Genomic DNA, 19,164 nt, shown 5'->3' with positions numbered 1-19,164 from the left:
ATCTATAACCTGTAAGGGGGCTTTTACAATACATGCATAACAGATACCAACAGGTCCCCAAAAGGCTGCTTGTAAAGAGAACAAAGACAAACCAGCAGCAGTATAAAGAGTAGCAGAAGATTACTGCTGGGTTATAAAACACTCATGTGAATCATTACTTGGTTTTCCATCTGCAGATCAACATTAACTAAGCACTTTTGTGCCCCCCAATAAACCATTCAGCAGAAAGCACTAAGCAATTCCCTTCTGAACAGCACAAGACGACCAGCCACAAGCACCCAGCAGCATGCATTCATGTGCTTGAGTGGCAGATTATGAAGAGGGGTAGTTTCAGTGAAGCAGTACAATCCAGACTCATCTGATCCACATTAAGCTTCTTGTACTTGCTTTTCCCCTCCTTTTCCCCAAATATAGTCAGCTCAGGCATGACACTACCCAGCTACCATGAAAACAAACGTCCCAAATAGCTGCACTGGACAGCACAGATACAGCGACCAATTTAAAGCTTTGGCAGCTGGTTACCTGCTGCTGTATTAGATACAATGTTCTTATAACCATCATTTCATACATTGCATTTCCTTTCCGCTTTGCCCTTATGCTACTAAAACTTTGACAGAGATAAAAAAAAATCCTAATTCATCATCAAAAGGAGTTATTCACATGTGAAGACTGCTGGTTTACTAAGACTTGAAATAGAAGGAAAATTAATTTCAGGCAACAATCTAATCAGATGCATCTGAAGAAAAGAGACTCCTTGAAAAGTCCAATGTGACTTTATAGCAGGTTAGTGATGCATTTCATTTATATCTTCCAGATATGAGAGATTTTCATTAAAAAAGAAAGACTGCATAAACATCCTTGACTCCTTTCTTCCCCAAAATTATCAAAAAGGCCTTTCAGAGTAACATTCACAGTCCTGAGATTTTTGGCTTTGATTTCAGAAAACAAAGGCTGCATCAGGCCTCTTAATTTAGTATTTAATGAGGTATCTAGAGCTTTTGGCCAAATACCCATTCAGCAGAAAGGATATTTTAATGATCTAAACCACACTAAAAACTATGCATTCAGACAGCCCTTCTACTGGAATGGGAATCTGCATATGAAGGAATTCACTACAGTCAACAGCTATTAAAGTTAGCAACTTCCCCCACTTCGCAAAGACACGTTCAAACTCTGTGTTCACAGAAAAAAAAAAAAAGTGTGAATAAAGAATGACAGGAACCAAAAGTTTCTGGCTTAGTTTATTCTTCTCCATCAAGGCAACTGCACCTCCCCATCACAAAGGCTGACAGTTGAGGTTGCTCTCTCATAGGTGTACATAACTATCATGGGGGTTTTGTTTGTTTTGATTTTTTTTTTGTTGTTGGTCATGTGTTGGGTTTATTTGACTGCATCAGCTGAACTGTACAGGAATTACAGACAGATCCTATGTGTATTCATTTGTGGTCATGAAAGGAATTTCTCTACAGAAGAGCTAACAAGGCAATCCTTACACATTATACTACATCCTGAACAATTTATACATATCATGTAGAAGCTGATATGCACAAAGTTAACAACAATTTTCATAAGCAGACAGATAACCACAGCAAGCACAGTAAAACTTCTTGGAGCCTTGGCCTCTATCACAGAGAGGACAGGAAGAACAGGATGTAAAGCAAAGGCCACAGAGATTAACTGTCAGCATTTTATTAGGAGAGGGAATGTAACCCAATGCAAAATTAATCTAAACAAAAGGTGCAAGTGTCTTCGCTGTATTTAGAATATTTGTGTCTGCTGACAAGCAAGGGCAGTCCAAGAGAACCAGAGAAAAGATACTGTCTTTCTCATGTATACAACATTAGATAATGCTCTAGTTCCTGCAGAAACACGATCTCTTCACACACTTTTGGGTGTGCAGAAAGGAAGGTTTGTATAGAAGTTGAGCCTACAAGGATTTGTAGACATGGAGTGGCAGTTTCCCCTCGACTTTGTAATTGTCTCTCCATTTAGTTCCTATAGCTTATGATGTGCATTCAAGAATACAAAGTTTGCTTTTAGGATGTATCCAGCTACTGCAGCATAACACCAGGAAGAGTCACACTAGAGGGTAACCTGTTCCAGTGCTGCATCACCCTCCCAAATAAAAAGGATTTTCCCAACACCGCGTACTAACCTGTTGAGCTTCAACTTGTGGCTGTTTAACATTACAGTGTCACTATCCAGAGAAAGACTGTCCAAAGATGACAGAGTCAGTCTTCAGTATTTGTAGGCTACCATTACATTACTGCTTTGCTGACTCTGTCAGACTAAACAAGCAGAACTCCTTCAAACCTCTCCTTGTAGGCTACACGCTCCATGACCATGACCATCTATCTCAGCATCCCTCTCTGCTGGACTATCTCCAGTTTCCCCAAATCACTCTTAAACAAGGCAGGGGTGACAAAAAATGGACACAGTGCTCCAGGTGAAGTCTCATTGTTGTGCAGTAGATGATAATCACCACCCTTCATCTGCCAGCCACAATATTCCCAACACAGCCCTGCCACGCTGTTTCTCTTATTCAGATGGCCTTGTGTTCTTGGCTCATGCTCAGCACAGCATCCACCAGCTCCTTTTCAGCAGGACAGGTACTCACACAATCACCTCTCAGTACATACAAATGCATGGGATTGTTCCACCTCCGCTGTAGGTCCTTGCACCTTGCCAAGCTTCCCAAGGTTTTTACTGGCTCCGTCCTCAAGTTTCTGAAGGTTCCTCTGCACTCAACCTCTGCCATTCAGCATATGAATCACCTTTCCTAATTTAGAGTTACCCCCAGATTTTCTGAGGACACATTTTATGTCCTGAATGGTCTCCAAAGAATATTCTGAACAGTGTGGGCTCTACTATCAACTCTGCTTGTTAGCAGTCATCAACCATTTCCTAGTTCTGGTTAATTTTCTTTCCAGTTAACAGTCATTTTGTCCAGCCCCTATGTTCTTCATGTCAGAGAACACGATCAGCGTTTTAAGCACCCTCTTCTTTTTAAAGAGGCAACTTCAGGGTAAAAACACCTGGACAGCTGTCCTTTGGAAGCACAGTTACCACTAACAGGATCTGGAGAGGTCTTTTGCTCCCATCCATAAGCATAAAGTACTTCACATAACTGCTTGTTCTTAGGCATGACCACCCACATTCATCAGCAGATGATTTGTCACATTTTCTACCCTCTTTCTACTTCTTGGCTTTCAAACATGAATTTGAAATGTGTTGTGATCATATACCACAATCCACAAATGCAGTATCACATTAATCCAAAGGACAGACACAAAAACTCAGAGAAAGCTCCTTCCTGCAAGCTCAAATATGAAGAGTCCCCATTGTATGTGCATTGCTTTACGCCTCTTCAAACATCAGAGACCTGCTGAGCCCGTAACAGCTCTTGCGCTCGTCTTCCCTGGCATCAAACACCAGTTATTGTGTTCTTAACTTGCTACTACTTAGGAGCTCACCCCTACAAGGACCAGAAAATCTTCAGCAGAGTTTCTCTGAAACCTAATCTACAACAGTCCTGACTGGTTGCTCACCCAATCAAAAAGGCCTTAGTATTTGGGGATGGGGGTGGTGTATATACGATTCAACACAGGCTACAGCAGTAAGTTTCAGAAGTCCCACAAGAAAAGATAACATCTGTGTATTTCATTATTGTTCCTGACTTTAGCTAGACAGCCATACCACAGAAACAGAAGGCATTTGGCTTTCTGCTTGCATGCAGTATTTAAGTTACACATGCAATGACTTAGACATGGATGCTGACAGGCAAGATTCTTCTAAACTAATTCAGGGATTTTATTTTTAGTTCTAAAAGCTTCAAACTTTTAATGGTGAAAAAAGATGCACATTTTTTTTGGTGAGAGTTATGCTTTCAGAACATATTGTTTTGTAATAGTCCCTATTTCACATTAGAGGAGAGCTCCAGATGCAGAAGAAAAACTTAACACTGAATGTTTAAGGGGTGCAGTGTTCCCTGGTGCAAATCATTATTTCTTAAAAAGGAGTCTATTGCTTCCCTCATACTTCAAGAGGCATGGTTTTAAACACTGAGCTATTTAAAAAAAAAACAACTGTTTATATCCAGGAAAAAAAAAAAAAAAAAAAAGGGATGGTTGCTACACCCAGTACTGCAGCTGCTCTGACACAAACGTGAGCACTGATGAGTTACATTTTTCAGTTTTGACACAGTAAACAAGGATGTCCCTGTCAGCATCTCTCTCCTCCGACAAATCTGGCTCTGTCCCATCTTCATTCTCTTTAAGTTTGTGGAAGTGAAGCAGCAAAAAATTTATCCCAAAGTACACTTTTAAGTCAGCTCTTGTTTCCAAGAGGAGGAGCAAGAAATAGCAAGTCAAAAGAGCAAAAAGAACACAGCCCCAGATTTCTAGAGCAGTTTTCCCTTGTCAAATATTCAAGCTACCATGAGCTGAATTTTTAACTTCTTCACTAAAAGGCAGTGACTTCAGAATGAAGAGAGGAATACGAGATGATTTTTTTAATTTTATTTTTTAAAGAATTAACTCATTGGCTCAGGGGCCCAGGCAAGAATGATACAAATGAACAACATGAGTTTAAACAGCAAATCAGAATTTCATTTAATACACATAGGAAATAATAATGAAGCATAAACTGCATTCAGAGTGCAAATATACAGTGTCTTGCTTAATTCATCATCAGGCTGCATGAAAAAATCCCGGGTTTATGTAGTGGCAGCACACTTTAAGAAACATCATATGCTGAATGTTAAGGTCTTCATTCCTTCCCCATCTCAATGTCCAAGGTCCTTCCTGGTGTCTCCGATTGCAGGCTGACCCTCAGCTTCTCTTTTCCCCTTTCACTGTCCAGTCCATGCATTCACTCACCTTCCCAAAAATTGCTACAAGAGAAAATACTACCTATTCCAGACACCTTACATTTCATATGCTACAAAGAAAGCAAAACACCTGGCTATTGGTGTTCAGTCTTCTTCAAATAAAATTTATTTTTGGTTGCTGCAAATGAGGGCAATCTATACCATAGCTGAACTGCTGCTCTGCTACTACCTAGCATTTGTGGATGGACAAGTCAGCAGTGACTACCAGGAACCACATGGAGCTTAAGTCCTTCCTCCGTTGCCTTTTTACACCAGTATCCCATAGGGAAAGTTGAGATCTCACACCATAATAGTGCGGCACTCAGGCTGGCTCTGCTTTCACATCCTAGATCAAAACTAGCTCAACTCCTAATTGAAATTTCCCTTCTAAGCATGGCCATTCTCAAGGCAAACAAAAATAAAGTAAAGCACCAAATAGGAACTGACAGAAATATGCAATGTAACTGTGACCGTAACAAAGCTTGTCATAGGCAGTCTGTATAGTAAGTTCCATCTTAACATGAGGAGGAACTTCCTTACTTTGAAGGTGGCAGAGTACTGGAACAAGCTGCCCAGAGATGTTGTGGAGTCTCCCACACAGCAGACATTTAAAACCCGCCTGGATGCCATCCTGTGCAACCTGCTGTAGGTGACCCTGCTCTAGCAGGGGGGTTGGACTAGATGATTTCCAGAGGTCCCTTCCAACCCTGACCATTCTGTGATGCCATAATGTCTTTAGTGAAGCCCTGATGCTCACCTTGGTCCCAAGTATAGATTTGCTATTTCCCCCCCCAATCCCCCCAAAACTTACCTAACAGGATAAGTAGGATCTCTTATACAGGAAGGGTTTGCAAACTTCTCCAGAACAGTGATCAAGTCTTTGCTCTGCCATATCAGAGCAGCTTGGAAAGGTCAAATCAGCTCGGCAAAGCTCAAAGTCAATATCAAGGGTTTAAGCCAAAAAGCCAAGCTGTATGTGCACAGCTCTGTATATTGGCTGTAGTAAATAATTACATGGCAGGTCACTCCAGACCCACATTCCAGCTGAAAGACAACTATGACTGCAGAAAATATAGATGCAGCTGGGCAGGGCTCTGCTCCGGCTGCAACATGAAAGCCATTCCTGGAGCTGTTCACTGCCTCCGTGTGCTCAGAGCAGTGCTCCCTCACCACAGTGTGATTACTCATGTGAAGCCTCTTTGTTTGCTCTCAACAAGATACCAAAGCTGAATCAGTTTTTTTTCCCCTATAAAAGCAAGCAAACTTTCCATCTGTAAAATTAAGCTCCAGTAACAAGAATAGAACACACCACTCCACCTAACTTTTCATGAGTGCTTTTTCCAGTGAAGGAGATACACAGCTAGGAAAAACATTGAGTGGCTGCTAATCAAGATTAGCTATCCAGCCATTCAGCCTGGAGTCATTCTGGAAAACGTGCACAGAGAACTGAAACACAGTAGGGGAACAGAAACTGCCTGCAGGTCAGAAGCCACAGGAATTTCTTCCATAGAAAGAAGAAAGCTTTATATAACCAGAAAAACTATCAAATCGTACCTTATCTCACAGATATCTGCTCTGTGTTGCAAAACCCAGAATTGAGTAATTGACTGGCAGTGCCTCAGATCTGTGTTTCCAGGCAATACTTCTTTCATGGAGAAGAATTTCATTTTGAGAAATGAACGTTCATCTCCATGTTTTAGTAGCATGAAAATATTCACGACTGATACAAGCACAGGGAAAGACATTCTCAAGACTCGAAGAATTTAGAAACAGTCTATCAAAGCAACTGCACAGCAGATTTAAGATATGCCGTTGAAGCATCTGAGCAGAAACATTTCAAAGCAAATAGCTGAGCTGGTATGTGCGCATTATCTGTATCCAGTGTAATTCTACAAAATTAGTCTGCAGAGGTTCATTTATAAGCAAGGATTATTTTCAGGAAAGAAACTACAAGCAAGTGACCTTGCTAAACACTTCTCAAAAGCTCTACAAAGCACTGATTGTTCACAGTCTTTAGCAAACAGTTCATGTATCAGGTGACTCAATGGCTTTCAGCATAGTGCCTTCAATTCAAGCAGCAAACAGTACAGAGGGTTAACACCTTTTGTGCTAGTATCAAACATTTTGGCTTTTTCCATGGTTAGTCATATCAGTGGGCCAATGAGAATTTAACAATAATTGCTTCATACACACTGAAGCTCTGAAACACATAAGAAAAGATGTACTCAGTATAAAAGGACATCCAGTGCTTGGGAAAGCCTGTAAATTCAGCCCTTTATTCAGTCATTTCTGCAGAGGTAGTCATAATCCCAGCATCAAGACATCTCTGAATACTTGACAAAACAAGAAACTCATCTACAGCAATTGTACTTCCTCCTACTTCCCTGTTTCAGTGGCAGGTACAGCTTTACTTGATACAGCTTTTAACACTGTGTAGTTCCTAGCACATACTAACTTGACGAGACCTTTCAAAAGGTTTGTTACTAGGGACGCTCTTCCACGTGCACTGGAATCTTCTCCCTGCTGACATGCTTTCAGTGAACCACTGTGCTGCCGTTTAACAAAGATTTTTAGAAACCACCATTACTCTATAAGAACAGTAAACAGAGGTTAGCAGGGCCTATAGACAAAAAGACAGCAGAGGCCATGAGAAGCATTTTCTTTCAAGTACTTGGTCTAAGGTGTACCACTAACAGGGTATTGGTTGACCAGCAAAGGTTTTAAACTCACTGGCTGCACTGAAGAACATTTTAGGTTGAATCCTCTGAGATTTATTTATAAAATGTATCAGATAGGCATAGAACATAAAGCCCAGCAAAGATCCAACTGAATTCCAATAACGGTATATGACAGAGTGGATGTTAGGCTCTCAAGAGCTCACTCAAGCCCACTTCAGAACAGCAACGTAAGTGTGAAATAACTGAGTGGATCCTGTCCCTCTGTTCCTTAGCACTAGTATGACACCCACCTGATTATGCAATAAGCCACTTCCAGGTTAAACACAGCAGAGCTACCATACAGTCCAGTGCCAGATCAGGTACAAGACAGGCAGCAGCAACTCTCCCCCCTCAGCAGCAGTCAGCTAGGGTGAAGCTTCAGCCAAGGGAACACAAGGCTGCCACGGACAAGCCTGTTCTTTCCCATCATCTATTTCCATCTCCTCACCGCATCAACTGTAGCAATATTGCAAGTATTGTACTGCAGTACAAGTCAGGTCACCTAACTCATCCAACTGCCTTGGCTTGGACAGAGCTTGGCTTGAGCAGGTAGTGGCAGCATGGGAACCCCTCTCCCCCTCCACACAGCTCATGAAATTACACCCTGCAAGGGTATGAAAACAAGTGAGATTACTGCATATGTAGCAACACTAAATAAAATACCACCACTCATATGGTTCCTGAAGGAAATACAGATAGAAGTACAGAATCCTTCTCTCTGCCCCTCCCTCAACTGCAGCTTCAGATCTTGGAATCTTAAGTCCTGCTTTAAACCAAATGTAATCCCAGTGCTTCCTGATAAAGGAACTGTTTTATTTCAGTCATGAGCTCCGTCATGAAGTGGCTTTCATAAATATTACAAATACCTTACTGTTTTCTATAGTGTTACTCACAGCATTCAAACAAGTCAACATAAACTATCCAGCTTAATAATACAAGAGACAAGGTAACGCCTTGTTTAGTGTAGTCAGTCCTCTATTAAAAAAAAAAAAAATTACCTGTGAGATATGGTTGATGGAGGACTCCATCCTCCGTAGCTGGGATGCTTGGATGTCCAGCAGCTGTAATACATTGTTGGCCAGTGCATTGATCTGATAAGCAACACTGGCTAGAGATTGAGTTGTGTAGGCTTTGGTCTCTTCTAATGCTTTCCTTTTATCTGGAGCCTGTAAAGCAAAAGAACAAGATGTTTGCTTAAGGCCAGGAACAAAAAAGACAACCTATATTTAGAAGAGTCTAATCAAGAGGATCTGACTGTGCAGTTAAAGTACTCTATCTGCATGTACATTTAAAAAATTCTCAATAATAAGGAGCAGATAAAGAATTTGAAAAATATTTAAACATAGTAACATTACATGCCAAGAAACAATTCATTCAGTAGAAAAAAAACCAACTCTATCATGATTTGTTGGAGTCAAGTTTCTAAAGCCTGCCCAATCCTTCATTTCCAGAAAAGCCTCCAATTCCCCAGGAACACTAAAATGCAGCTTTCTCCACCTCTTATGAAGTCACGCAGTCCAAGCCAGTTAAAGACAGAAAAATATTTTCCCACAGTTTGGTGTCCCCTACTGCACACACCACCTACAAAGCCAACCTCCAGCTATGCTAGCTACTACTCGGACAGTCCAGGAAAAGGGCGAGCAGAACATCAGGATGGCATGCACAGAGGGCTCCTGTATGAAGGAGAATTTGTGAAATTATCCCTCCTCACAGAAAAGCTTAATAAACTTTCCTTAACAGCTGGGAAAGTTCATCATTGACTGAGAAGACACACATATTTTGAAGTGTCAGAAGAAAGCACAGCTTCCCTCGAAAGGGCAAAAGTAAAAGGAAAGGATCACTTTCCCACTGAAATCACACCTTGCTAATGTAAAGACCTCAGTCTGTCCTGAGGAATCACTCCCTAGTCAGACAGCAGGTTATTGGACAATCAGCAACTGCTTACATGACTTGAACCTCATGGCCTAAGTGCCATGGCCACTGGCAGGATGGGAGGTACCAACACCACTTCCACCTGGAAAATACACACTCACTCCACTCTGAGGTGTTCCCTGTATCACAGCTTGGTAGCTGGCAGCAGAGGCTATGTACCTCATCTGTAAACCCAATTTGCAAACCAGCTATCCAGAATTCTCTCTTCTTCCCTTTGTAGGAAAGGTACACTGCATAAGGAAGGATTTGCAGTACATGATGACTCAGTGCTAGCATAGTTTCTTCCATGTTTTATTTACTTGTGGAATAGTCAGTTGATCTCAAGCAACCAAAAGGAAAGGTTCATATTAATAGTACCTTCCAACTAGACTACTGTCTGGGGTTTTTTTGTTTATCTCTTTTAATAACACAACACACACACTTTGTATGCAAAAGTTACAATATTAAGAACAAAATTGGGAAATAAAAATTTTGTTTGCGTTCAACTGAGCCTGGTGTTTTCCAGTTTCCATGCACTCATTCATTCTTAAATCCTGCCTCTTATTTCTTCACCTCAATATTTTAGTTTAATATCCACAAGTGTTAAATCTGTCCCTAAGTTAAAGTATGAAAAGATGTAACAGCTAATAAGGAATCCTTCTTGGCTCTTTTGCTTTAAGGAGAAAACCAGAAGGCAAGCTGTTCATATACATTATAAAGTTGCATCATGACCTAAATACTGCAACACAAGCTATGCTATGCTACCTTTTAGTTAAAGATTTTTAAACAAGGGTGAATTACCCCCCAATCCAGGAAATTTGTTCATATTCATGATTAACATTCCTAGAAGTGTTTTGACACCTATTAGAACACTTGGTTAATGCCATCCTTCAAACGGATTCACATACAGATGCCTTCTACAACGTAAAGCAGCAAGAACAGTTTAATGCAATCAGTTGCCAAAAGATAAAACAGCTATTGCATGTACCAAGGCCACACTATGCAAAACTCCATTTTTTTTTTATTATTTCCAAATCCAAACAAGGCTACCTTTCACCTAAAAAGAATATTGACATTTCTAGCTGTCAGAAAACATTAAGAGCCATTTTGCTTTAGAAAACAAACTACAAAAGGTTCAGGAGGCAAGTTTCCCAAAGCACTCTGGCTTTCCAAAGAAGCATTTTAAACTTCAAACCGTAAGTACCAGTGACTTTAAGAAACACTGTCCTACTGAGCTGAAGCCAAGAAAAAAAAAAGCACAAAAAGAAAAAACCCCACCAAACTGATGTTTTATACTTGAGCTTCTGCCACTCTGGACAATGGTGAAAATACAAGTAGCAGCTTCAGAGATACCTGAAATAAAAGGTTTGCTGAACTAGACACAACCAATAAGGCAGTAGCCAACATGATTCTAACTTTATGTAAACTCGAGTGTAGATCTGTAGCCTTCACTCAGACAGTGTTCTTGTTACAAAGTTTCAATTAAATAATGTTAGGCTGAAAACTAACAGGTTACAAAGCCACAGCACTCAAATTACTGAGTGTTGTCAAATGAGAAAACTTCAGTGTATAAAAAAGTTTTTCTTCTCTAATGATTTGTTGATCAAATGCCTTGCCCTCATTTGCCTAAGCACCTAACGTTTTAGTTATTTGCTCAAATTACTAGTTTGGCAGCAGGATTAGATCAACATAGTTGTGACGTGGACTGTATTTCATGTCCTAGAAGAATTAGGTTAGAAACATTTTCAAGCTTTGCAGATAATTCACGCAATTTCAGTTTGCAGTTTAACAGTTTAGATTTGAATTAACTTGACATATAGTGTTTTGCATCTTTTAATTAGAACTGCTGGCACCAACAAGATATAAGCTAACAGCTTCACAGCCAGCGAAACGGGGAGGGGAGAAAGAGAAGCCAAGAGCTATGAGGCAGCAACAGGATAGAGCCGGGATTTCCAATGTTCTTCAACTGTTACATTCATCTCCCTCTTTAAGCAAAAACTAAAAGCGGTATAGATGATAGTGCACATTTTTAAATTCCTTCAGATACTTTAGTATAATACATGAGCACCAGTTAACTATTCAAATTTAAAAAGACAACACAATACACACACTGTCAACTGGCTTGTTTTCCCAATAGTTCAGAATTACTTTATGATCTCATATTAAAAGCTTCAAGAGATACTGTTTCTCCAGTAGTCCTTGATATAAATGGAAATTTCAGTGTCCTTTAGTAGCAAAAGTGAATACTCCTTAAATCCAGAATATCACAGCTTTTGAAGTTTCCCTCTTAAAGTAAGCTCCCACCCGTATCCCCAGTTCACCCTTAACAGTCATGTTACTACAACAAAATTGCAGTTTGATATTGCTTTCACATAACTAGGTTTAATACTAAAAAGAGAAAACCTCTCCTATAATCCAAGTGGATACGTTAAGAGACAGTTAAACTTGCATAGCATCCCACACTGCATATCATGTATTTTTGTCAAATGGAAACCTGTATCATAAAGCTTTCTTAAGAAGTTTACATAATTATTACAGTAACATCAAAACTGATTCTGCACCCAAGCAACTGACACAGTAAAAAGAGAGTAGGAGCTTATTTACTGAGACTTCAATTCAGTGACATGTCAAGGTCAAACGATGAGGAACCTGTCCATCACTTGGCACTCTTTACAAGTCACATAGTCAATTTCTTCTTCCCCTCTCCAAACTGCGACCCACATAGGCACATCCCCACAACAGTACCTGCTGTGTTCAAACCATCTGCCCTCCCAGCTTTCTCTCTCAGCTCATTCCCATCATCTTCTAGCTCATAAAGCATGCAACTACATGTATGCACTTCCTCCAAAAATCACACCAGCTCACATGGCAAAGCATCTTCAGAAGCCAAACCTTCTGCTTTCAGGCACACCAGTCCATACCCTCATTACCTGTTCTCTGACCTCTGTTTTTCCCTCTTTCCGCTTCAGTTCCATTCACTGTGCTTGAAACTCCCTGTAAGATAAATGGCCCACCAGAAGAACTGGCTCCATTTGACAAAGATCAGAAAGCAACTCATCAGCTCACACCAAGACTGGCTGCCCTAGCAGAAACAAATCAATTTGCCGCCTCTATGTGGCATGTGTTGCTCCACATTTTTCATCTTCAGCTGTGGGAACATGTGGAAACTCAAGCACAGAAAAACCCATCCAGGATAAACTACTAACAGAGCGCTGCCCTAAAACAGCCCAATAATCACTAAGCTAAACAGAGCTGTTAATTATTCAGTGCTGAATACCTGTTCAGATGCTTGGCATTCTGTTCCAGGGCTTGATCACTCTCAGCAATCAAGCAACAGGAACAGCTTTGCACTCAGTTCTATAGGCCTTTGCTGTTACTGCTCATGCACATTTAATGAATTCAACAGTGCAGTACATTTGTGTTCGCTTCACAAATAAAGATAAATGTTTAGTTTTACACCTTGGTTGTCATTTTCAAAAAGACTTCCACCTTTCATTAATTGATTGAAAAGAAAATTAGGATTACTACAATCAGTTGCCACATGGATTTAGCAATCTCTGTCACATATCAGCATTCACAGAATGCAACTATGCCGCAGTCATCAATACGGCCATGTGTATTCTCTTTTGTTCATGTAGTCATTTATCTATTTTTGACATTTACAGAATGCATGCTTCCTGATAAGACAGGTAGTACAGTTGAGGTTTCAAAGTTCTACTTCCTTCACTAAGATCTTGCCATTTTAGGTCAGAGATCTGGTCCCAAGCCCAGGAATGAAATCTACAGCAACTCATTTTTCAAGTCAATTGGAAGTACTTTTATAAAATGGTGAAGAAGTACATCCAGGCTTGCAGACTTCTAGGTATCAGTACTTAAACTCCCTGAGAAATAGCTGGGGACCCTCCAAGGTGGAAGGAACAGATTTGTGAAAAGTGGCTTCCCCACTCAGAAAATAGGAGCACTCAAACCTCCCTAAAGCAAGAGCTTGCAACATTATGTGGAACTTCCGGATGCATCTATGAGTTTGCATTTGCTGCTTCAATAATCTGGTAAGGCTTTTAATAACTCAAAGCTGATCTTAAGGGTTTATTCATCGCTTCTGATTGCTAATGACTAAAGGCTTGGGCATTTCTAAACTAGTCACAATGTATGTTCAGCTTAGACCAAGTATTCCACATCCAAGCTGCCATAACCTGTTTCAAAGGTTTAAATATGCCATACATGCTAGATAACATTTACCTACTGAGCCAAATGTCTAATTTACATTGACTATCAAGAACCATAAATCCAGAGATCACTGTAAATAACTAAGGAGCTATGTACTGAAATAAGTAGGTAGCCCATGGACACAGGTTCCCCCTTATCCATAGTTCATGAAGCTTGTTAAGACTGCTTTGTAAACATGCTGCACCATGGTAGACTTTTTGGCTGCTACTGATAGTTATGACACCAGAATATCAGTTATAACAGAGAAGAAAGTCAAACCAGCAAGTCACAGCAGCAAGTGCCACAAGTTTCTATATTCTAAAGAACTTCAGGAGCCAACCATCTACCTGGAAGTCATCCAAGGAGATCTAAACAGACTGTGGTTATTACTAGCAGGTGCTTAGCAGGGAGCATTCAGGGTTTCTTTCATCACAGAGATAGCCTTAAGAGCTACGTATCATTCCAGAGTGGCAGGGGAAACTAAGGCTTCAAAATTTACAAACAGTGTCTGCTTACACTATGTACGCCATCCAGGTAAGGACAGAATAAGAATCAGATGTGTCAATCATCTCTTGGAACAGGCTTACTGTGCTCACACCATACAGCAATCTCATTGAAGAAATTCTCTCTGCAATGCATCAGGCTAGCATCTACTTCAGGGGGATGATGCACTGGGTATTTCCCAATATCCACAAAACTATACTAGGCCTGGCATTTACCTGCCTACAAGTTAACAGACTGTTCCTCACTGATCAGCATCTCAATTTCCCCACTGGAAAGTGGAGTAAGCCATCAGGAGAGTTAGTTCAGAAGTTTAAGCTCAGCTGTTGCCCACGTACTAGCACAAAAGACATCCTCCCATAGCACCACAGATGAAGACTGCAGAGGGTCACCAGTACACTTGATCTACTGTCTTTCTTCAACATAATCAGTCCCAGATCAGCCACCATCAGTATTGCTGTCACTGGAACCACCTGCTTTGCCATTCATATCATCAGTAAAAACAACTGTGGAAAACTTAAAAAGAAAGCATTTACTTGGGGACAAGGAACAGGAAGGGACTTAGTATGAGCACAGCCTGACAAAATAACAGGACAAACCCAGCCTCCATATGAAGGGGAGCTTACACCAAAACCCCACATGTTCCAGAGCACAGGCAAATCTCAACTAAAATTCTGCATCACAAAGATCGGTACTACAATATGTGTAGTAGAAAAACGTTCAAGGGTTTTGCTGAAGTGATTTGCCATAATTTGTCATTTTATTGTACTTTTCTACCATTCCTGAATTCGTGCGGGAAGTTGAAAGCTCAAGATTTTAATTACCCAATAGTTTGTAAGGTATTAATAGCAACATATTGTAGTCACTGAACATGTCCACCTCCCGTCCAAAACCTGCTCTCCAGGGGACTGGCAGTCCCTAACAGTGAAGAAGAAAAATAGAACAGACTATGCAACACACTTCTCTCTACACAGTGAGAAGTGGTGTCAAACAGGAGTATCAGAGCTCTCAATCACTTAAATAACTGGTCGTTCCAGGGGTACGAAGGAATTTAGAGACAGGGAGGCACAAAAGGATGCCTAACCATTCAGAACGGTTCTAAAACCCAAGATCACTCTCACTAGAGTAACCCCAAAATTAAAACCAGGATGATGAAATTCTTTCAAGTCCATTCAGTAAACAGTAATTCTTCCCATCCACTGATGCAGAAATCCTCAATAAACACAGCCAGGCTAGCATCTACAATTCAACTAAAGTGAACTTCCTTCCAGCATCCACAACAAAAAAGCCCATTGGTATGAAATAATACTACGTCTGTTGAGTTTCTCCAAGATAAGATGCACTAACTCAGCTATACCAATCGCAGAGGAACTGGTAGAACTTGAAATCTCTTCTCTCCAGGTAAAGACCTTGCACAATAAAGCTGGCATTCATTCAAGGCACCAGATGATAAAGGTGATCACCGCCACAGCAACAACCACACCACAGACCACCAGCAAGATTTCAGCCTGTTTCTTTTTAGAAACACTATCTTGACAAAATTCACTGACTAATCAGCTATTCCATCTCAAGGATGAAGACACATACCAAATCATCGTAGTTTAACAAACATATAGGGCAGTGTAACAAGCACTGCCTGTAATTCAAAAGCTTTGCTTCAGACAGGCCCTTCCCCCAAATCCTGTACATGCTAGACAATCAGCTAGAAGCAAATCCTTCATTTCCATCAATAATATTCCCCTGACCAGTCCTGAATAGCTTTAATAGCAAATTAGCATTTCTATGGGCCGAGACCAATTTAGCCAATCTGCCTATGTCCTTGCAGATTTTCTTTTACTTGAAAGTTGCTTTTCATTCTGTTGATTAACTGTAAAAAGAAAAGTCTCAATTTTTCTAATCATTATTTCTTTTGGAGACGGTAAAGGGAGAAGTTTCTTAATTAAGGGGAGAAGTTCACTCCAAAGGAGAGTTTAAGGGACATGCTTATATTACATATACTTGCGTATACCCCACAGTGGCAAAAGTGTATGAGTCTTGATAACAAAAAAAAATGCAAAAAGAATATGTATATTGATGTTTCTTAAAAAAGTGTTTAACTTTCTCAGATACACTGATACAGGTTATCATCAGATCCCAGCCCATTCTGACCTGTGTGTACACGGCAGAGAACCATGTCTTTGAGATTAAGCTTCCAATAACTACCTTACCTTCATATGTGTTTTTTACTTAAACTAAGACAAGTCCACATGATGTAGCATTCAAAATACTGATGCAGACTTTAATAGGTCTGCAAAGGCGGGCAGAAGTAGGCTACAAAGACACCTTTTAAAAAAAAAAAAAACCAAACAAAAAAAAAAAGATAAAAAACCAAACTTAGGAATTCCATTTTAATCCAGGCTGCAAACACTATAGCAAGAAATGAATCTATCCAATAGGAGAGTGATTTATAAAGCAATGCCGAGTCTGACAGATGGAGCCTGGGAAGATATATGCCAGCTGCTCTGTTAGCAGCATTTTCTGGCCAATGCAGCAAACAGTTGGCTCTAAACTAAACCACTCCCCTTATTAAAAAACTAAATATATGTATGTATAAATATTGTTGAAAGCACAATTTTCAAAACTCCTGCCAAATCCAGTAGAAGAGATGTCATAGTAAGCATACATGTTGGCACAATACATTGTTAGTGTCAGCCTATGTAGACAACTGAAACTGCATCCAACACTGAACTAAAGTGACAGAAGCAGACATGCCCATGTGTCATTTTCACACAACCCTTGTACACTGAATTACTCAGACTTCAAGACAGCATATGCAGCAAGCTTAAGAAATTGAAATTTGATCTGAGTCTTATTTTCTGTGTTTAACATGATTTAGACAACACAAGCTCCAGGACAGAAACCACATCTTCCATTCCTGTAAAGCACTGCACAGTATGGGCATGTACAGTTACTTCAAAATGACACTTCCACACAATGCCTATGATTTCATCTTATGACATCAAACATACAAATTTCTTCAGAGCTGACACAAAGCAGGCTCTGACATCAGAGACATCAGCCAGAGCTCCAAATACAGACTAATGCCACCCTCGGACTGCCAGCCAGGAAAAGAAACCCTTGGCACTTCCATAGCACTTTTCTTTCTTTAACACTAAGAAAGCTACCCAAGGCTTTGGAGCGTATGATTATTTCAGCACGCTAGACAGCAGATAATAGGGAATTAGAGAACTTATGTTCCATTTGTTTCATTATATACAGTGTCTCAAATATTGATCTTTTGTTTTCTGTTTGTAATGGTGCTTGAAAATAAAATTTCTATTCACTTTCCTAAGTGCCAGCACCTACACACAAATTTTAGCTCATCTAACAAGGACATGTTCCCCAATCACAGAATGGCTAGAGATGGAAAAGACCTTAAAGATCATGTAGTTCCAATTCCCCTGCCCTGGCCAGGACATCTTCCACTAGACTAGGTTGCCCAAAGCCCCATCCAACCTTGACTTGAACACTTCCAGGGATGGGGCTTCCACAACTTCTCTGGGCAACCTGTGCCAGTGCCTCACCACCATCACAGTAAAGAGTTTCTTCCTAATATATAGCCAAAATCTATCATCTTTTAGTTTAAAACCATTACCCCTTGTTCTGTCACTATACTCCCTGATAAATAGTCCCTCCCCATCTCTAGGCCCACTTTAAGTACTGAAAGACTGCTATAAGGTCTCCCCAGAGCCTTCTCTTCTCCAGGCTGAACAATCCCAACTCTCTCAGCCCGTACTCACGGCAGAGGTGCTCCAGCCCTCTGATCATCTTTGTGACCCTCCTCTGGACCCACCCCAACAGGTCCATGCCTTTCCTGTGCTGAGGGCTCCAGAGCTGGACACAGTACACCAGGTGGGGTCTCACCAGAGAAGAAGGGCAGAATCACTTCCCTCAACCTGCTGGCCACGCTTCTATTGATGCAGCCCAGGATATAGTTGGCAAGCATACATTGCAGGGTCACGTTGAGGTTCTCATCAACTGACACCCCCAAGTCCTTCTCAGGGCTGCTCTCAATCCATCCCCTGCCCATCCTGTATTCGTGCTTGGGATTGCCCCAACTCACATGCCATACCCTGCACTTCGCCTTGTTGAACTTCATAGGCCCACCTCTCAAGCCTGTCCAGATCCCTCTGGATGGCATCCCTTCCCTCCAGCGTGTAGACCACTCCACACACCTTGGTGTCATTGGCAAACTTGCTGAGGGTGCACTCAATCCCACTGTCCACATCACCAAAGATGTTAAACAGCACCAGTCCCAGTACTGGTGACAGCCAGTGTCTGATAAGTCAGAGACTTATTTTTCACTTTTTTTTTTTTTTTGGTAGGAATAGGAAGGAGACATTTCAGCATTTATTAGTCACCTTTAATATCCTCTTTGTAATACAGTGGCAGCAACACAGAACTTAACTGGAATGAAAGATCAGAACCGGGTAGATTTTCATGCCATGCAAGCCTTTGAATCAAGACAGCTCAGAGTACCTGTTTCATGACAAAACTCTTCAGCTCATTCTGTGTGAAAAACAGTGCCTTCTATGGATTTTATTCACCTCTTCAGTTTACTCTCAAGGACTGGCAAGTGCTCACAGTCAAAAGTTTATAATCTCAGTTTTGAAAAATCAAACTGAAGGAATAAACCCAGAATACTACAAGAAACCTGTATCTTAAGACAAGCAACATGCTAAAATTTGATGACAGGTGAGCTTCCAAGACTACCTTTCTTTCCAGATTCTCACTCTCTAGCCCTCCCTACCCTCTAGGCAAGCCTGGAATCATACCAGACAGCATTAAGCAAGCAAGGTTAAGACAACAAGATTTAGTATAAAGGATCAAATTACAGTATCACCTCAGCATGTCCTGAGTCAAGAGGGCTCAGAACCCATACAACAGGGTAACCTCAACTGCTGTTTGCAAGACAGCTACATA

At 40.8% G+C, this 19,164-nt stretch overlaps 1 protein-coding gene across 9 annotated transcripts in view; it reads right to left on the bottom strand.

The window, feature by feature from the left end:
• The window catches only part of ABI1 (abl interactor 1), an 82,046-nt gene that overhangs the window by 48,560 nt on the left and 14,322 nt on the right, over positions 1 to 19,164 (bottom strand). For all 9 annotated transcript variants that reach the window (XM_082498892.1, XM_082498893.1, XM_082498894.1 and 6 more), the window contains exon 2: positions 8,583 to 8,750. In XM_082498892.1, the coding sequence (XP_082355018.1) occupies positions 8,583 to 8,750 (168 nt within the window). The remainder of the gene's footprint in view (positions 1 to 8,582; positions 8,751 to 19,164) is intronic.

The sequence above is a fragment of the Vanellus vanellus genome (assembly GCF_965231255.1).
Source record: "Vanellus vanellus genome assembly, chromosome: 2".
NCBI lineage: Eukaryota > Metazoa > Chordata > Aves > Charadriiformes > Charadriidae > Vanellus > Vanellus vanellus.
This window is presented reverse-complemented; position numbering and strand designations above follow the sequence as displayed.